The sequence below is a fragment of the Poecilia latipinna genome, unplaced genomic scaffold, assembly GCF_001443285.1.
Source record: "Poecilia latipinna isolate Pla-1442-1.1 unplaced genomic scaffold, P_latipinna-1.0 Scaffold64, whole genome shotgun sequence".
Lineage (NCBI taxonomy): Eukaryota > Metazoa > Chordata > Actinopteri > Cyprinodontiformes > Poeciliidae > Poecilia > Poecilia latipinna.
Window position 1 is genome coordinate 62,354 of NW_015112680.1, and position 19,749 is coordinate 82,102.

Here is a 19,749-nt window from a genome sequence, read left to right on the forward strand (position 1 = left end):
TGCTAATAGAAGAGCTCTTAGTCTTCTACATATTAATGGATCATACAGAGAGAGTGATCTTTCACCATTCTCAATAGATCACAGTTTGCCCTCTCTTCAGCTCACCCATTAGGGTCTGGGGTCTCAGACGGCTCAGGAGGGAAGAAAGACTTTTGTGTCCGATTAACTTTTTCTGTCGTGGTTTTCCCTAATGTTTAGAAATATTTTCCAGCTCAGCACAGACCAACAGTCAGCTTTTTGGCATAGTTTGACACATTTTGAAAATGTGATCCTTCAAAGAGTTCATGATATTTTATACTCAAATAACAGTGTCGTTTTGGAAGAGAAACAGGCCTGCAGCGTCACAGATCCTCAGCTGTGTGAAATTACACGATTTTCCACTCATTCATCCTTTTCGACATAGCGAACACACCTTGTGTTGTCAAGAGTATAACCTTAATCTCATCTGACAAAAGTCTGATGTCCAGTTAATGTCCAGTTGACACGTGGAGAGCTTCAAATCATTGCATCTGGAGGCTTGTTGATGTCCAGATGCAACTCTTTTGCTGCAGTTCAGCAGATTTCTTGTTTGGCATCCTGTTCACTGCTCATAGCAGCAAGATAAATATAAGTAAAAAAGGATCCCTGTCCAGCTTGGTGGTAAAAATAGATGCCTTTGAGTCGTGTCTTATTCTTACCAGAGCAAGAACGAAAGTGCATTTTAAAAAGTAAAGAATCGTAAAAAGAAATTAAATCTTTTCCCAAAAAGTGCATAAAATTAACCATTATTTATCTAAAGAATATTTCAGTGGGAAGTTATGCAACTAAAAACATATTTATAAACTGTACTGACTTTGTGTAGATTTTTTTCTGGTTATGCGTAAAGATGAACACATTATCTGGGAAAAAAAATAAACCAACTTTTAGCACATTTTTATCTAACTCAATGTAAGGAAAATGTATTGTCTTGCATCCAAACTATTTTTCCTCACGATGGTTAAAAAAAAAAGAACTACAGAGTCCTCAGTAACACACTTTCTTCTTGTTCTGATTTTACTTCACTAACAAAAAGATTTTACTTTAAGTAACGTGAAAACCTCTATAAGCAATGCGGATCACAAAGCCGGTGCTGAGCTTCCTGTCAATCCCAATAAACTCTTTGCAAAATGTTTTCCTTTAATGACGCAAAACCTGCCCAAGTTTAAAGATATATATTCTTTAACTAAAGACCTACCCATGTGATCAACACCACACAGGTTTGCTGCAACAATCTCTCCTTAAAACGGGAGTTCAACAGAATATAGACTGATGCGACTTGGCTCACCGCTGAGGTCCGTAATCAACAAAAGCTAATCCCCGCCAAGTCTTAATGCACAGATGATTATTTTAGTCAAACTCAACACAGTAAAGAGGTGAAAGACGCCAAACTGGAGATTCGCGATTCACAGGTAAGCTGAGAGCAAAGAGCGTTTTTCATCACAGCAGGAAGTTACAACGGCGCATGTGACGACAAAATAACTCGTTCTACCAGAACTCTGTAGTAACGAGCTCTAATAAAGTATATAAACTGCACTGTTAGACTTTATAATGTCTTTCATAGTCCTCCTGGGCTGCACCAGCCAATGAAGCGGTGAGCTGGCTGGGCACTGCCCCGTGGCAGCTTCCTGGCAGAGACTGAGACAGAGTAAGAGAGGATAAAACTCCAGCTTTTCTGGCTGCTCTCTCCTCTGCACTAATGAAGGCATTAAAAGAGCCTCAGCTTCATCATGTTTGCCTGTTTGTTTTCGGCCACTCAGTTGAAGCCAATATTTGATTGGCTGGCTGATTGCTTTCCAACATGACTGGCTTCGTAAAGAAAAGAGGAATTTAAACAAGTCCAGCCTCGGCATTTGGAGGTTTTCAAAATGAAGCAGACTTGAATGATGGCGTGTTTACAGCGTTTTTATCTGTTGTGATTGTCGATCGTACAAGCTCGTAAATGTGATGCCGATAGGGGGAGCTTTCTCGGCAGCGCTCAGACTTCTGCATCAAATAACCTCTGTATTTTCCACCTTTCTTGGAGGAGGTGAGTAAAGTCTCTCACCATGTCTCAGTTCCAGTTTCCATAAGGCCTTTTGTAAAAACTCTTTGTACATCTTGAACCTTTTAGCATTTGATGACATAACAGCCAGAAACTTCAACATGACTTACTGTGATTTTATGTAATGAACTGACATGAAGGAGAGCATATTGTGAAGTGGAAGAAGGATTATGGTTTCCAAAAATGTTTTACAAATTCAAATCTGAAAATTGAGATGTAGATTTGGGTTCATCCCCACTTACTGTGACATTCCAATATCCCATCTAAACAGCCAAAAAAAAGAATCAGAGAAGCAGCCATGGCAACTTTAGAGGATTTTCTGAGATCCACAACTCAGGTGGGAGAATCTATCAACAGGACAGCTATTGGTTGTGTACTCCAAATGTGGTCTTTATGGATAAGTGACAAGAAGAGCCAAATCCATTGTGATCCATGGTGATGGCGGCATCATGATCTCCAGTAGGAAAAACCGAAGCTGCATAAAACTTTAGACTAGCCCAGAGGTTCACCTAATCGGCAGCACAAGGACCAAAGCTCCAACAGAATGGTGCGGATTAAAGCACATTGATGTTTTAGAACGGCCTAATCAAAGTCCGAACCTCGAACCACTCGAGAATCAGTGGCAAAACTTGAAAACTGATGTTCACAGAAGCTCGTCCATGAGCTCAAGTCAAGTTGCAAGGAAGAATTTGTGAAAAGTTAAATCTCAAAGTCTGCAAAGCTGGTAGAAACGTTACAGTTCCAGGTGAAGTAAATGGTTGTTTTATAATTTTGTGACACAAGGGGCCGATTTCTCACAGTTGTTAGATTTCATTTACCGTAATCTTCTACTTCCACATCTTCCTTCACATCAAACCCCCCTCAAAAAAAAATACACTGAAGCTTGTACTTCTAGCGTGACCAAATGGGAAAGAGCTTAGAGAGTGCGAATACTTGTGAAAAGCCTGCGTAGCTCCCAGCTCTCACGGCCTCCAGCTTTCAGCCCCCACCCTGCAACTCCTCCGGCAGAGTCAGCACCTCGACGGACGGCCGTCCTAACTGCTGCAGTCAGAGCGGAGCGGATTCTTCTTTGATGAAACACAGCAGCGTCAGGCCAAGAACAGCAAGTGCCACCGCCGAGATGTAAATCAAAAACCCACCCATGTGCTAAGTCACACAGAGAGAGGTCTGAGAGAAGAATCCCTGCTGTCTGAAAATGCATGAGTAATGCACAGTCTATAGACATGTGGTCAGCTTTGAGGCATGTTTGTCAGAATCAGAGAAGTCTCTTTCCATTTCTGAACAAAGAGTTAACATTCCCGTGATTAATGCAGAATGATTCAAAAAAAAAAAAAAAAAAACTTGGCAACTAATTCCTCTTTTCAGCAAAACGTTTGTGAAACTTCTGCGAGCGCTTCTGAAGGCAAGCTAAAAATACTTTTTTATGAAGACATGTCTGAGCCAACGCTGCAGTTACTTTTTTTTTTATTTTTTTTTAGATTAAGCTGAGGCCCAGAGCACATTTCTGTTGGTATTCAAGAGGTATTTCGACACTAACTCAAACCAAATCATATTTCTGCTGTGTGACTCTTTGGATTTATTGGCAGGATCAGAACCAGAATGCCTTTGGTTAGCGTAAGATGCCATACTCGTACCACGCTGGTCACAAAAGAATGGGGAGAAGTGACCTTCCTCACACTGGAGGCAGAAAACAACAGAAAGCTAAAAATGCACGGATTTGAGTCTATTTCAGGGTTTGAGCAAGCAAACAAACTGCTATGACCGCCCATAAATCTCTCTCTCTCTCTTTGTCCAAGTCCAACTACTGTGAGTTGAGGCAACACTCTTCCCTTCCCTTCTGACACACATTTCATGTTTCCATTCGCAACGCGTCCGTCTCCGGCCGAGCCTGATTGGGATGATTCAGCCAAAACAGATGCCAGACCATCAGTGTTCTCCATCTCTCCCTCTTTGGTGAATGTGACTCAGGAATCACTTCAATTCCATTACCAAGCATTCCCCCCATAGTAACTCAAGCTGACACGAGTTTACAGGAATACCGTTGCAGAATCATCACCAGGCAACTTGCTTTGTGAATCAGTGGAACATGCTGCAAACATTACACCCTGCAAGAGCCCTTCCCAGGCAGCGGGGCTCACATTTGCCCATAATTCACTGCTGAGCTCATGCGGCACGCAAAGCCGTGGGCCGAGGCTTTTCAGCTCTTGGGAATGTAGTGACGGGTGAGAAAACTCGGGGAAAGAATGCTACCATCATGGTTCTAATTTGAGAAAAACACCCACGCGTCCACGTTCGAAGTTTTCACACGACTTCGGAGGATAAACCATAAAGTACTGATTTGTAGCTGTCAGTTTTAGTTTGAATGTTCTTTTTCATGTAGGTGCTAAATGCCTTGTAATAGCAGTAGATAGTTTACTTTAAAAAAAAAAGAAAAGCAACTCAGCAAAAGTGTTTCCTGTTTAGTTTTTTTTTGTTTTTTTTGCAGAAACCAGATTGATTTTCTTCACCTGCTCTTTAGCCTCCACTGCATCTACCAGGGTGAGAACAGATTACAATACTTAGAAATGTATCCTAGAAAAAGGCGCTGCTACCACCCTGATAACTGCAGGATGGAGATTTCTGGAGGGACGGATCCTGAGTGTGTAAGCTTGAACCTATGCGCTATATTTCAGTCAATACAGTCTAAATGACTCCACAGTTCATATTTTCTATTAACTTTAAATGCAATACCTATTAAATCACTGATTTCTGTGTGAGGAGGATAGAATGATGCCTTCCTCCCATCCCCCACCTGATGATGCACACTCTTAGTCAGCTGCCTGACAAAGGGCTACTTTTGCTCAAAGAAAAGACAAATAAGGACGTTTCTGGTCATTATAAACTCACAGTCATGTTGTGGAAAAAAAAAATAAGGAATACCACCCATCAATCTTATCAAAATAACACTATTCTAAAAACTACAGTAGGCGAGCTTTGATTGCCATACAATATTGTAGCAGCTAGTAATAGTACCTGTATTTGAGCTTACAACACAGGAAAAACTGAGGGTTCAAGACACTCAGGGTCCATGGGATAAAAGACGAAGGTCCAAGGTAACATAACAGACACACACCTAAAATGATCCAGAGCTACAATGAAAGCACAAATCTTTCTCACCGATCTTCCTCAACAGCAACAAGACACAACCATAATGATGCATTTTTTGGCACCAAATAACCAGCTGTGATCATCGACAGATACATTCACTTTGTCAACCACATAAAGATATTTATAGGATAGACAGGACAACATGTAGCAATGCTCTGAAAACACAAAATGCAAATTTGAGTAAAGGTTCCACAATGAGTTGCACAAAAGCACGATGCGTGGTATTTATGGCATAAATTACATTAAAGTAACTTAAATGTGAGCTTTCTCAACACAGCAAACCTAAGTAATCATTTTTATGCTGTAGCTGCTCCACTACTATTAGGAACCGTCTGACGGTTTATTTTGGCACAGTTAACTTTCCGTACATTTTCTTCTCTTTTTTTTTTTTTAATCCGAGACTTGTACATTTCTGAGAAAGACTTTACTCCAGTTTTTGCTGCCATAGTTAAATTGCTGAGCAGACATATCGGATTCAGTAGTTAGTTTTAATGCTGACATTTTTACTCCACACAAGCTTGTGCTCAAACAAAAGCTGGAGAGAAATACAATGATGGACCCACCAATTTTAGATGTAACAACAGCTCTTTGTGCTGCAGCCTGATCTATTCTTGCTACACAGAACTATAAATATGTTCAGCTCCCTCAAAATGTATGCATTCAGCAAAATCTTGCATAACTAAACCTTCTCTGAGAATAACTGAAAACAACTTTATGTCTCAAATCCAGTGCAAGATATGGAAAATAAGACCCAGTTAACAAACTAAAGTAAACATTTCCTACAATTAATCGGTATATAAACTTTTTATGTGACACGAAACTAAATATTTACACAGACGAATGTTTTAAAGCAAAAGAAGGCATTAGGATAAATGTTCAGTTAGACAAAGATGTTATATATTGCTGATTTTGTTTGCTAATTTTAAACACAATGAAGTCTGACTAATACAACTACAACAATTACTGTATGCAGTGTTTTTTTTTAATTTCCACTACACAAAAAACTGTTTATATCTGCTTAGAGGGGAAAAAAAAACCCCTGCACGGTTTGATTAGAATAGCTGACACAATTACATGCGTTTAATGGCATTCTGCTTTCCAAAATGTTGCACACTCGCAGCCAAAAGCTATTCACAAGCTACTGGAAAGCTGTCATTAGGAACTTGACAGTGCAAAGGCTCAAAGCGGAGCGGTAATGGCCGGTTGTTTCTCATAACAGTCAGATTAACGCCCTGCAGCCTGACATCGACAAATCCTGCTGGAAGGTATGTCAGTACTGAGGATTTTTTTTTTTGTTTTTTTACATTTTTGCCAATACCACTTCACCACAATAACACGTGCAAGTGTAGTATGAAGGTATAAGTCCTTTTTCATAGCTGGGACAACTCCAATTAGAAGATGGATTCTCGCACTAAGCGGTGCAGCATGTAGACTCCAGAAATATGTTGCACAATGATGCATGTAAATAAGCAACAAAAGAGCCAATAACGATTAGGTCTTAAACACTCTAATGAGAGGGAGGGAGTGTGTAACTCAAACATTTTTCACAGAAACGCTCCAAGACTCTGCACCATCGCTTGGTGCCAGGAGAAAATTTATTAGGCTGTCAAATGCTAGAATCCATGTTTCATTCAAGCCTAATATTCAGGTTTCAGGTGGAATATCAGATACTCACTAACTCGACCTATAGAACGGTTGAAGGTACGGTAGGAACTAGATATTTACATACACAGTATACATATACTCATAACTACTTTATGTCACTGTCTAACACGTTTCCTGTTTTACACCAGGATTACCAAAATTATTTCTATTTCCTAGATGCCAGAATTAATTGAAATTATTTTTAATTTTCTTTAATGTGCTGAAGTTCATGACTCGGATCAAATGTTTTGGACTTCCTTCCTCAAGCTTCTCATGTCCCCGTAGTTTACTGGACTTTTTGACCCATTCCTCCTGACAGAACTGGTTTAACTGGGTCAGATCGTAGGGAACTTTGCTCGCTCGCTCGCGCACACACACACACACACACACACACACACAGCTTTTCGGAATATTCTAAGGAGCCGACATCACGACTTTGTGATGTCCAGTCCAAAATATGGACTTTGTGTTCCCCTCAATATTTGCAAATGTTGCTTCCACATGTTGCCATCTGCTTGATGAAGTGCACCGGTCCCTGCCGCGGCTAAACCTCCACTCAATATGAGGTTGTCAATGACATACTTTACAGCTGAGCTGGTTTACAAGCCTCACCTTTTTCTTCCAAATGTAACAATCATCATTATGGGCAAATACTTCCCATTTTTGCTCTCTGAAATCACAAAAAAAAAAAAAAGAAGAAGATTGTTTCCAGGTTTGCATTTGTATACTGTAGTCTGGCCTTTTTTTTATATATATATATTTTTTTTTTTGCGGCTTTTGGAGTAAAACATGATTATCTCTTTGGAAAGCAAAATCTCCCTGAACAACATGACAACTGCACACTCCCATGGTGTTTATATATACCTAGAATCGCTTGAACGGATGAACGCCACATCATAAGACACCTGAAAATTAAAGCCAACCGTGAAGCAGTTCTTTTGAGAGTCATTCACACGCCATTGTAAACGTGGAGACAAAAGTTTGGCATCATTAAAAAAATATATGTTTAAACTTCTGACCATCCCGTAGCCTTTATCTCTGAGGATTACACGAAACGCCATCACTCACGTCTGAATCACTTTCATCAGTCAGTTGTAGTTTACTTTTCACAATCACAGGACGCATATCAAGAGGTCAGAAATGTCCAGTCTGAGGTAAGTTCTCCCTCCACTGTCTTATCTTCATAAAAGTAAACATGAGTCTGGATTTGCTCAGAGATTCTTTTGCTTTTCCCCTTATAAATCTAAAAGTAATGATGGAGAATGATGCTTAAAATCTGTGCGGTCCCCAAATGGGAGTATGTAATACGATCAGTCTGAAATGGGGCGTGATACAAAAGACTGATGAGTACTGAGATCATTTTCATAGTCGGTGCTCAACGAAAGAAACTATAAAATCAGACGGGGGGGGAAAAAATTACTTGATGCTACAGAGAACAAAGTTAAAAAGGTCACGTTTAAATTTATGTAACAATAAAATAATGAGAGATTTTGATTCTCAAACAAAAAAGAAGAAGAGGAGAAAGGTGATATTTCTTTTTTTTTTTTAAATATCACACTAAAACTTCCCAGACTCAGCACAAATACACTCATCTGCTTCAGTTTTAATCCACACAGCATCATCCATAAACACATCCCCACAATTTACGGGAAGCTGGTTCAAAGGCCTTTTTCAGAAGACAATGAGGCAATTCATTCTGCTTTTCAGGACGCTGAGGGCACAACTGCGCTTCGAGAGAACTCATAAATGCCGAGGCGCATTCAGAAGACATATGGTTTGTGTTTGGAGGAGAACAAACAATAATCAAATCTGTTGATCCTCTTCTTGCTGAGAGGAGGAGGGTTGCTAATATAATACTCCGTTCAGGGTAATCATAATTTAGGGAGTGTAATTACCACCACCACCCCCAATCCCTCTCACATCAACCCGGTCTTTGTCAGGATGCATGGAGAAGGCTTCCACAGAGACTTAAAGGTTTTTCAGTCCTGGAAAGAGCTCGCTTCATCTGCGTAATCTTTGTTTAAAAGATTTTAATCTCCAAGTTAGGAGAATTGTTAAATATTTTCATGAGTGAGTTTATTTTAGCAGTAATACCTATCACAACTCCAAGACGCAAAGCTTTCTTATATAACGGAGGTAAAAAATAAAAAAATAAAAAAATCTACTACTTCCGTGAACGCTGTTATGCCTTGTTAACACACTCAGGGCTGTAGCTCCACATGGCTTTAGATGTGACAGGAAGGAGACTTTGATTCTGGTGATATTTACGAACAGGCAAATTAATCCCAGGGAGTTCTGCGTTTAATTATCAAGCATAATCTAAAACAGCAAAAAAAAACACAAAAAAAAAAAAAAACACACACACACACATCTGCATCACAGGATGCTTTATGGGTGCAATTTAGCAGCAACAATAAGAACGTCTCAGTAAGTTCAAATCCAATAATCAAAGTTGGTTCATTCCAAAAGATACAATTGCAACGTAAACGCGTCTGAGTTGATTTCAGTCGCCACGGCCACGAATAATCAACCTCAGCATCCCTGTAACATTTTTGCTCGCGCTGAATGAGCCTTACCTTGGAGCGGCGGCAGAGAGAGGCACAAGCGCGCACTTTTGGCCGTCAGATGCGCTCTTTCCTCGGACTGAGCGATGAGTCGCTTCGGGCAAGCGGAGCTCATGCTGTGGGGGTCGCTGGAGTTCCGGTAGACCTGCGATCCAAAGCCTTTCCGCGCGCACATCTCCTCCGCCTTGCCGCCGAACACGGAGAGCGTCAAGCCGGTGATGTCCGGGAAGGCTTGGGTCTGACAGCGGCTCACCATCCCTACCTGCGCTGAGGAGCGGTGCATCGATCAGTCGGCTTTCCCCGTGCAACCCTTGGCCGCTTCTTCACATTCCCTATACGGACGTAGCAAGAAAAATAAATCACAGCAATCGTTCCAAAACTCAAACACAGCCAGTCAACAACATGGTTTAGTTGAGTCAAATAATAATAAAATCATAATTAAAAAAAAAAACAATAAAATGAAAATGTGGTAATATACCTTATTCAGTCGTTTGATAAGGGTCAGGTTAAGTTTAAATATCATGTTAAACTGAACAGGAGAGCGTCTGAAAGACTGATCCATAGCATCGTCTTCAGTCACTCAGCATCCCATTCTGCCGCTCTCCTTCTGTGAGATTGACAGATCGCTGCGCTGGTCTGCACGATTCAGGAGCGCCAATAAGGACTGGGTGCGCGTTTCTGTGGGAGGATAAGATCTGGGTCGGAAGCTGTAGCAGCTGTACTAATTGTAAGATGCATATCTTCATATAACTTCATGGTACATTGTTGGTGGGCAGTCAAACTCTCGATATTGTCTCTTTTTATTCTTCCACTTCAAGTTGATTTTCTTTTACCTTTTTTTTTTTTTTTTTTTTTTTTTTTTGCCAGCTAAAAGTTCAGCCATGTTTTTACCGCCCAAATCTTCTGCTTGGAGAATAAAAAGCAGAATAACTTCGGGCTTTCTTTGAAAACCTACATTTCCCAAGAAATTCTTTACAATTAATATATCTATTTTTTTTAATCCATATGCTCAATTCAAAAAGATCCCAAGGAAGGAAGATTATATTAACTTATAAAACACTATGTAGGTTACTTTCCTGTGAAACATATTCTTTAAACATACTCACAGCAGAAAAATGACAATCGAAATCCTTTTATTATGTCTCATCTTCCGATCGATGAAAATCTTGAGTCTGCATTTTTCAACGAGGAGACATGGCTCTGCACCGCCATCTAGTGGCCTTTATGAGGAAAAATAAACACTAAAAAGCTGAGGTTAACCTGCGTTACCAGTTGTAAAATAAAGCACATGCACTACATGGGGGTGCATTTGTGCTGCCTTCAGGTACCGTTTGAATTAGTGTTATTAATTTAGATTATTTAACATGTTATTTTAAACATGCTAAATATATTTAAGATTTATTTAACATGTTTTTTTTAATTAAGATTAGTGATGGGGCACTAAATGTGAATCTATTTTGTGTTAACACACCTAACCAGAGCTTCATGTTAGACCTAGATATTAAAAGAATAATGCCTGCATTATAGCCTTAGAAAGCAGCCATACGATTCAAAGCTGGAGTTCTGAGTCGGAATGGTTCTGATGATTTTATCTACTTTCTTTAAGTAATCAGGCAAAGATAAATCTGACCATGTAGCTAAAAGTTGGTACAAGACTGTGTGTGGTACAGCAAAACTTTGACTATGAGAGCCAAAAAAAGTGCAGACTTTTTCTCAAAATGCGAAAGAGGAAGCAGCGGTCTACTTCAGCAAGCTTTTTTTCCTTAACGCGATAAATTATAATTCAGACATTTTATATGAATCTTATTACAGCGAAGAAAGCTGCTCTCTGTATGGCTTAGATTTGGCGCGACAGTTCGGTGTTTTCTCTGTGCTACTAGAAAATACGAGCATGCAGAGAGTCCGTGAAGGCATCGGTTATATATTTAAAAAAAAAAAAAGCGTGAGGTAACAGGCAGGGTTTATTAGTGCAGGACTGGATCCGTGAGTCGCAGCGACAACGGGGTTTTATCTCCCTCCCTAAGGAAGGGACGATGTTTCTGCAAAAGTTGCTCGTTTATCTAACAGCACCATGCATGTTCTGCTATATTATCGTTCTGAGCGTCTTCCTCAACATTTTAAAAGCTCTCTCGCCGAACCTCGCCAGGAAGCTCATCCTGAAAATGGGAGAAAAGTTCACCATGACCCAGAATCCCAAGTTTACCTACGAGGATTGGGGCCTGACTTATGGATCGCTTGCATTTATTAAGGTTGCCTCTACGACTATGTGGCTTTCACTGGGACAAGAGGCTTTTGTTGGAGGAGAAGCTCCAGACTCACCTGTGATCAGCATGGATGGGGAGAGAACCAGCATCTTCAAGTACCTCAACGGTGCGTATTTGTTGGCCCCGACATGCATGCATCCCGTGTCCGCCTTTATTCTCGGTCGCTAACATTTGTGCCGCCTCCTGTCTGCAGGCAACAGACCGCTGGTGTTGAGTTTTGGAAGCTGCACCTGACCCCCGTTTATGTTCAAGCTTGACGAGTTCAAGCAGCTCGTCAGGGACTTCGGGGACGTGGCGGACTTTCTTGTGGTCTACGTCGCTGAGGCCCATTCAACAGGTGCGTGAAATCTAAAAAAAAAAAAAAAAAAGCACGGACTCACGTGATATCAATCCACGAGGAAGTTATCGGGGTGCAGTGATTAATTTGGCTTTACCTTATACACATGCGCAGCTCATTCATTCCTTCATTCTCACGCCCCAGCCACACGCTTCAGTGTGCTATTACGTAATCGACCAACACAAAGTAGTGCACAAGTTGCCAGAATATGATGGTTTACAATTAAACTTTTACAAATGGGTTTTGTATGCAGTCCACGTAATTCTGATACACCAAGTTAAAAAAAAAAATGTTTTCTAAGATCTGGATTTTGGGCAAGGAGGGATTCAATCGAATAAGGTCCATGGTGACTCTGGAGTCAGAGATTTAGCGTATATCACAAGTGTTTGTTCTTATGGGGGTCTCATATTTGTTAGAGGAAAACAGCTACCCAACATACCCTGGCCTTATGTGAAAATGTAATTGCTAATCTGGATGAAAATGAACTATTTTACTTGGAAAAATTTGCAAATATTTCAAGTACTGTGTGTGCAAAGCTGATGGAGACATTCTCCTAAGGAAAGTTTTGACTGGGTAGGACTGAATCCAAAGGCACAACTTGATTTTTAGATTTTAATTTGTAGAAAGAACAAAAAAAAAGTGTATTATTTGCCTTTGAGCTCACTTTTATAAAAGTGCTAATTTTGCACTTTAAATACTTAGGAAAACACTGGCGTATGCGGTTGCAATTGCAACTTTGATTAACAGACCTCTGCTTGTTTCGTGTCTTTCGCCATTTTATATCCTAGCTAACATCAGAAACATTAAAGTACCAAAAATTAGGTTGTAACTCATGGAACATATTGTAAAAGCATTTATGATCCTCATTTATGTCCTGCTGCACTCTTTATGATTTAAATGAAATGCGTCTCAGATGGGTGGTCCTTTGGCAACAACTTTGACATCAGTGAGCACCGGAGCCTGGAGGACAGGCTGTTTGCAGCACAGATCCTGCTTCAGAATGACCCTCTGTGTCCTGTGGTGGTGGATGAGATGAGTAATGTCTCAGCCATCAAGTATGCCGCCCAACCTGAGAGGCTGTACGTGCTGCAGGCTGGAAAAGTCCTTTATAAGGTGGGAGCTCTGCACCTCTTGCACCAGAAATAGCTGACATGCATGACATTTAAACAGCTGGGACGCTAAATAAAAAGTAAAATGCAACAATCGCACACACAACGTATGATTGAAAGTTGTACAAAGTAGACATGAATAAAGTAGGTGGTAATTTTTTTTAATGTGAATTATCACCAAGACGCAGTAAAATACCAAGAAAAACATAAATAAAAAAAAAGTGATTTCTAATGTTTAAAGTAGCTGTTATTGCAGAAGTCAGTGCAGGCGCTAGAAGCTCTTCCAGGAATCTAAAATTCAATATCAACGTCCTTGTGTTAAAAAACACGAGGGAAATTTGGAGCTCGGCCAAAATATCCTGTAAGACGAGAACATTCTGTGTGGCTCCTCCTTTTGTTGTGTAACTGCCGAAGCTGAAGTTAAGCAGATGTGTGGCTCCCCTTGGCCTGATCACAGGGCATTGCGTGATCAGGACCGGTGAAAACAAAACAGACGCTTAAGAAGAATTTTTGGTATGCGGTAATATTGTCGATAACATCAAAACGGAAAGGTCCCTTGCCCAAGACGTGTTTCGTGACGACTTGTTGATCCGCTTCTGCCTTCGGTGAAAGTCAAAGGTTTTAGCTATGACGCAGCTGTAATGCTTCCTCTCTCTTTTTTCTGCAGGGCAAAATGGGGCCTTGGGGCTACGATCCTATGGAGGTGCGGTCAGTCCTGCAGAAGATGAAATAAGTCAAACCTTTTCTCGGGAAAGCTGCAGTTGCCGAAAATGCTTTGTTTGATTGGACTCTGCCAATCTGACTGTGTTATTAACTCTTTATTGGCCCTGAATCAAAACACTGTTATCTCTATGTGAACTTGTGCCTCTATGGCATTTACCACTGAATAACGACAGCTCCGTTGTCACCCCCAGGCTCTCCTGCTACTTTCATATACACGGTCTTAGCTCAACCTCAGCTCTGTGTTTCTTAATGACGGCCGCAGATGAAACCATTGGGATCTGTGATCAGATGAGGTGAAACACGGAAGCGGTCAGCTTGGAGTTTGTTTATAAAGCTTGGTGGGAGGGAGCTGGTGTCTTAAATTTAAGATATAAATTACTAGAACTGCTCATTCGTTTTCCATTTCTTCAGTCGGTGTCAGTAACACCAGTATATTCTGTAAAAATCAAAGATGTAAGTCAAGATTTATCCACTCATCACGCATCTTTGGCTCAGCTCTAATTGGGTTTCGGAGCTCCATGGGGGGAATCCAAACATGCCTCGCTAGTGACACTGAAGATATCACAATGCATTTGTAAGGGCTTTGTTATAAACCAACAAAAAAAAGTAGTGGATAACTGAACTGGAAGGAAAGGTACACATGGTTTTCAAAACCTTTAACAACTAAAGCCTTAAAACTGTGGCGTGCTTCAATTTGACTGGTTTCCGTTTCTCCTGAACAAAGCTTCTACACAACACAATACCGCCACCGTCACGTTTCAGCATGGGGAGGATGCTTTCAGGTTAGGATTGTGTGCCTAATAAGCTGCTGCATGTCAACCAAAAACTCCAGTATGTTTTCCTATCACTTTATTTTTTTTTGACCGTTGTTATAACAGGAAGTCCCTTAAGATAAAACTTCTTTTTGGAGGAAAACCTGCCCAAGAGGTAAACCGGTGAAAAAAATGAATAAAATTGAAATAATTAAAAAGGTGCTGGAAAAAAGTTTGTTAGATTGCAGTAGTTTTATGACCATCATGTCAAAAGATCCTCTCACCTGAACTACAGATCTCCTCAGCTCCTCCAAAGTTACCGAGGCTTAAGCTCCCCAGGCCGGAACGGTCAGCTTAGGTGGACGGCCATGTCTTGGGAGATTTGTTTTTGTGTTGTACTCCTTCCGTTCTCAGATGATATAGCGAACAAAGCCAGGGATATTCTTTTATAACCTCATAGCAACATCTTCATCACTGACCTGCCCGCTGTGATCCACATTCTTCAAGTTGTTTGTTTACTAATGCTCTACTGCATTAATTCCTGACATTATGGAAAAGTTCAATGACTATACACACTTTTGCAAATTGCCGGCAGATCAACCGGGAAATAAACCCCGATAGAAACTAACTAAAGGTATATACTTTAATCTTGCCTCGATTATCATGGTAGTTTTCCACAATATTGCTCATTCGACGAAACTAGCTGTATGGTCCTAGTCCGAGTCACTGTGACTCGTCTGATCTCACCAGCTTACTGAATCAGAAAAAGACTGCTGCAAATTCACAGAGGTCTTATTCTTGCTTCAGGGAAAGGCTCTCCAGGTGCTGACTGTCTGGAGGCTATAGCAATACAACAGAGTGTTTGTTATCAGCAGTCTGACTCTATGCAGATGTGCAAGTTTGAGTTGTGAAGCTCCACATTCAGGTTGCTATGCTGGTTATTGCTCAACAGACATCTCAGCTGACTCCTGCAGTTAGCACTGTTGTCGTTATGCAACAAGTGTTTGCTTTTTATAGCATATCAAAGTGCATATCTGTTTCGCCTGGAATCGGGGGAGGAAGCACAGAAAAAATACATGAGCAATATTAGAATGCTCATGTATTTTTTGCTTCATTTTCATATATTTTGCTATAAAATACAGTGGTTTGAGCAAAATAAAAGGTCACGTTGTTGCTTTATGTGTCTCAGCTTATTCTGCGAGGCCAAGGACACTACATTAAAACGACATTTTGTTTATAAGTCTCCCACATGGATATGATTAAAACACACACACACACACACACATTTTTATGTAGCTTTGACAACACAAAACTGTGTAGCTCTAAGTTTGGCCTGAGTGTGTTTGGCTCTGGCCCAGCCAGCTCACATCCTGTGGAGCCAGGCTCACAGCAGCTCAACCCGGCTGACTTCCTTTTGTCGGGACAGGAACCAGAATACGGTCAGAACCTCCCAACAGTTGTCCTGTTTGGATACAAACTTGGACCTTAAAATGTGCAGACCAGCAGTCTCTCTTCCCTGCTCCGAGTTCCTGCATGACATGCAGGTTCCACTTTAGTCCACCAGGGGGCAGTTTGTACTGTTTGTAATCTTAGACCGAAAACCAAGAGTAAATTCGTGCCAATTGACTTTTAAATATCTATCCATTTCCTATCGTTCGTCACAGTTTTAAAAACTGCATTTCTTATACAGTGGATGAACGTCTGAATCATATATACGTGAACTGTGATGATCTCATGCAGGATTCTTTACTTACTTAATTTCTACAAAATAAAGTTTATCCCACTATTCCCCACTCCCTAAAAATTCCTATTTTTAGGTACCTTGTAGTTTCACATGTCCAATCAGGTGAACAACATGCCTTTTAAACGTTTAATGTCTAATGATAAGCGATACCACCGTTTGATACTAATATTGTTTGATGTTTTGGGGAAAAAAAGGGAAATAAATTAACTTGTTCCTAACATCTTGGCTTTATTCTTTCCTCATTCAGCTCCTGGTTTAATCTTCAGACCATCCACTATCCTCCCCTATTAAACCAAGTGAACATTTCTACCCAAACAGCGAAAATATGGTATTTAGTCACAGTATAAAATACAGCTAGTGACGCATTATGCTCGCTTAGCTGGGCAGTTTATTCATTGCGATTTTCCACACAATTTGTTTTATTTGTAATTAGTCCTGTGCAGTACAGGACTGGCAAAATGTTCCTGAGTGTTCAGCAGCTCTGAGTGGCTGCCAGGTATGCAGGTTTTAAGGAACGTCTGTATGATTTTACACAAGTTGCCCAGAAGGTGGCAGTGTAGGGACTGTTAAACGGGTCACTTAAAAGTATGACATCAGCACCCACGCTCAAAGAGAGAGCGGCTTTTGAGTCGCTGCCCACTGTGGAGACCACTAAAAGGTTTGAATGTTATACACCAGAGATTCCTCTTACTGTTGGCATACAGTGGAATTTATGAAAAACACTGTAAAGAATGTAAATTCGTTTTTACCAAGCTTTCCTTGCAGGATACAGAAATAATCTATATGGTTATCTTTTTCCATTCCAGGATTTTATAAACCCTGTTTAATAAATCTGTAGGTATAAACGTAATGTTATCCGGCCAACCTTCTTTGACCAACTGTGACGGATACAAAAACAAAGCCCACCTCTCTGCCTTTCTCACACCGAACTCTGATGAGCCCAGACCTGATGAGGAAGAACTTCCTCCGTCACGAAGGACTTCCACAGTCCAGGATTTCCTCCGGTTGACAGCGTGGTTTCGCCTACACCATCAGGCTTTAAAGCAGACACTGGGGGAGTTCATTAAAGGTTCAGAAAAGAGCTACAACAACTCAACAGTTGATTTATATCCACTGTTATAGCCGTCAATACACACCAGCAGACGCATCTCAAACTAGAACATCATCAAAGTTAGTTTATGTAAATCAATCGAAAGAGAAATTCAACTATTCCTTTAAAGGATAATAATCTGTTAGTTCTGACACAGCTAATAAGCAACCCCAAATTCAGTTTCTCAGAAACTTAAAATTACCACAGAAGACCAATAGTTATTTAAGTAATGATCTAAAATAGAAAAGCGTGGTCCTACTTGAAAAGAAGCTGTGCATGAAGTTTTTCCATCAGTTGTTCGTGGCTTCATGGATGAGATCAGCTGCTGGCTCTGCTGAGGTGTTCAGGAAGTCCAGGTTGCTTTATCTCAGCCTTCAGTTCATCCGATTGGTTGGTTCTGGTGTCTCTCAGCTTCCTCTTGACAATAATACAGGTGAGTTTGCTGGTCAGTCCATCACAGTAACACCACAGTCGTCAAAGCAGACGTTGAAACCTTTTGCTTTGACGGCAATAAAAAGAAAGCATCCACCTCTATAATGCTTGAGAGCAGAAGGAAACGTGAAGTGGTTGGAAATCCTGGTAGACAACTATGTTGATTTTGGAATTAAAAAAAATAAAATAAAACAACAGAGGACCAATGCCAGAGAACGTCACGGCTCTACAAATCACTGGAAAGTGTAAACTTGCTTAAATCTTTGCCTCCCCACTCTTTCTTCAGATTCTGGGTTCTTGATTTTTTTTCCAATAAACATAAAATGTCCTTTCATCTGGAAGAAAAAAAAACTTTTCACAATAGAGCAAAAGTCTAACCTTTCTGCTTAATCACTTTTCATGTTGTCTCGGGTTCAGTAGAGGCTTAACAAGAGGAAGGTACGAGCTGTAGCCCATGTCCCAGATACGTCTCTGTGTGTTGGCTCCTAAGTCAATGACTCCAACTGTGGTACGCACGCCACTTTGTATTAAACCTTTTCCTTCCACTCAACTTTCCATTAATATACTTGAGCTAGAGCTGCTAAATGTATCGAACATTATTGATCATCTGACCTCAGTAAAATATGATTATTTAAATGGACACCAACTGAAGCCTTCACTGAATGACTGGTTAATGGCTGAGATGTTGAAACTCTCAGAAAACAGTGGGAACATTGTGGAATTGTTAAGAAAATGCGGATTTATCGTAATCAAGATTGTAACTTTTAGTAATGGCATATCATCCTGTTATCATGCAGTGCCATCTTGGATGCAACCAGGTCTACACCTCCAATGCAGGGTCGGATGGGATCATCTGTTTAACAACCATCTAGTCACCACAATATTCTGCAGGCTATTAAAGTTACATATTAATATCCACATTATAGATCATTCACATTTCCTGAGGAAGTGCATTTTGGGTTTTTGCTAGTTTCAAAAACATAGAAATCACTAGAAATGAACATTTGATATGTTCTACACTTGTAGTTTTATATAGTTTTGAATTTATATCAGCATCACCCTTTGAAATGAATCACCGAAACAAATTAAGTTTACGATGGCTTCCTAATGTCTCAAAATGCTCCTCCATATGTCTGCAGCACGTAATCTATATTCAGCCCAAATAAAAACTCGCACAGTGAAATAAGTTATTGTAAAATTATATTAACAAGCAATCTTTCCTCAATTTGAAATAAAAAAATATCAGCAAATAAAGGCAACATAGGACAGATGTGTATAATGTGTAATGTTCACAGGAAAAAAAACAACAACAAAAAAAAGAAAATAAAACAAAAACTTCTCATCACATTTACAAGACTGATGCTAACTTTATAATGACGCCTACTAGAATCAGTTTAGAAAGCTTTGACTAACTGAATAACTGAGGCAATATACGTAGTCAGTGTTTTTTTTTAATCAAAATATAAAAAAAATAAAAAAAAAGTTGATGGGCTAAAAGGGGGAGGGAAAATGGGGGCGATGGGGACGACCAGTGATATAAACAAATGGGCCATTTTATCGTAACAAAACCAAAAACAAACAAAAAGAAAACAAACACGGAAGGCTACGACGATGAGGAGCACAGAGTGTTAAGCACAGGCAGGTAAGGATACACACCACATCTTAAAGCAGGTGTCCACATAGAGAAGAGCAGCACTAGGTAGTATGTTGTACACAAACCCTCAGCACTCATGCACTCACTTCCTATGCCAAAGTCTGGCTTCCCCTGACAGCAAACGGCAGCCGCAGCAGTCCAGCCGTTTGAGTGGAGCAGCTCAGAGAGTGGAGCCGTTTAGCCGTCAACAATAGGCCGGAAAAGGATCAAAAGGACATGAGAAGAAGTAA

The 19,749-nt window shown here is 40.3% G+C and overlaps 2 protein-coding genes and 1 long non-coding RNA gene across 4 annotated transcripts in view; 1 reads left to right on the plus strand and 2 right to left on the minus strand.

Annotated features, from left to right (window-relative positions):
* Window positions 1–10,670, minus strand: part of LOC106963544 (zinc finger protein GLIS3-like) — a 68,092-nt gene extending 57,422 nt beyond the window's left edge. Inside the window, exons 1-3 of one of the 2 annotated variants that reach the window (XM_015058522.1) lie at window positions 9,893–10,670; window positions 9,677–9,746; window positions 9,427–9,598 (exon numbers count right to left, since the gene is read on the minus strand). In XM_015058522.1, coding sequence (XP_014914008.1) covers window positions 9,427–9,598; window positions 9,677–9,697 — 193 coding nt within the window. In that variant the 5' untranslated portion in view covers window positions 9,698–9,746; window positions 9,893–10,670. Of the gene's footprint in view, window positions 1–9,426; window positions 9,747–9,892 lie in introns of both variants that reach the window. The other variant, XM_015058513.1, reaches the window with a different exon arrangement.
* Window positions 10,671–11,379: 709 nt separating this feature from the next.
* dio1 (iodothyronine deiodinase 1) lies at window positions 11,380–14,323 on the plus strand. Its single transcript, XM_015058556.1, has 4 exons — window positions 11,380–11,784; window positions 11,872–12,015; window positions 12,929–13,128; window positions 13,792–14,323. The coding sequence occupies exons 1-4, from the start codon at window positions 11,448–11,450 to the stop codon at window positions 13,855–13,857; spliced, it is 747 nt and encodes a 248-aa protein (XP_014914042.1). The 5' UTR covers window positions 11,380–11,447; the 3' UTR covers window positions 13,858–14,323.
* On the minus strand, window positions 14,192–19,172 carry LOC106963573 (uncharacterized). Its single transcript, XR_001428215.1, has 2 exons — window positions 17,693–19,172; window positions 14,192–17,393 (listed from the first exon to the last, which is right to left on the minus strand). It is a non-coding gene; the product is annotated as an uncharacterized LOC106963573 (long non-coding RNA).
* Window positions 19,173–19,749: the final 577 nt, after the last annotated feature.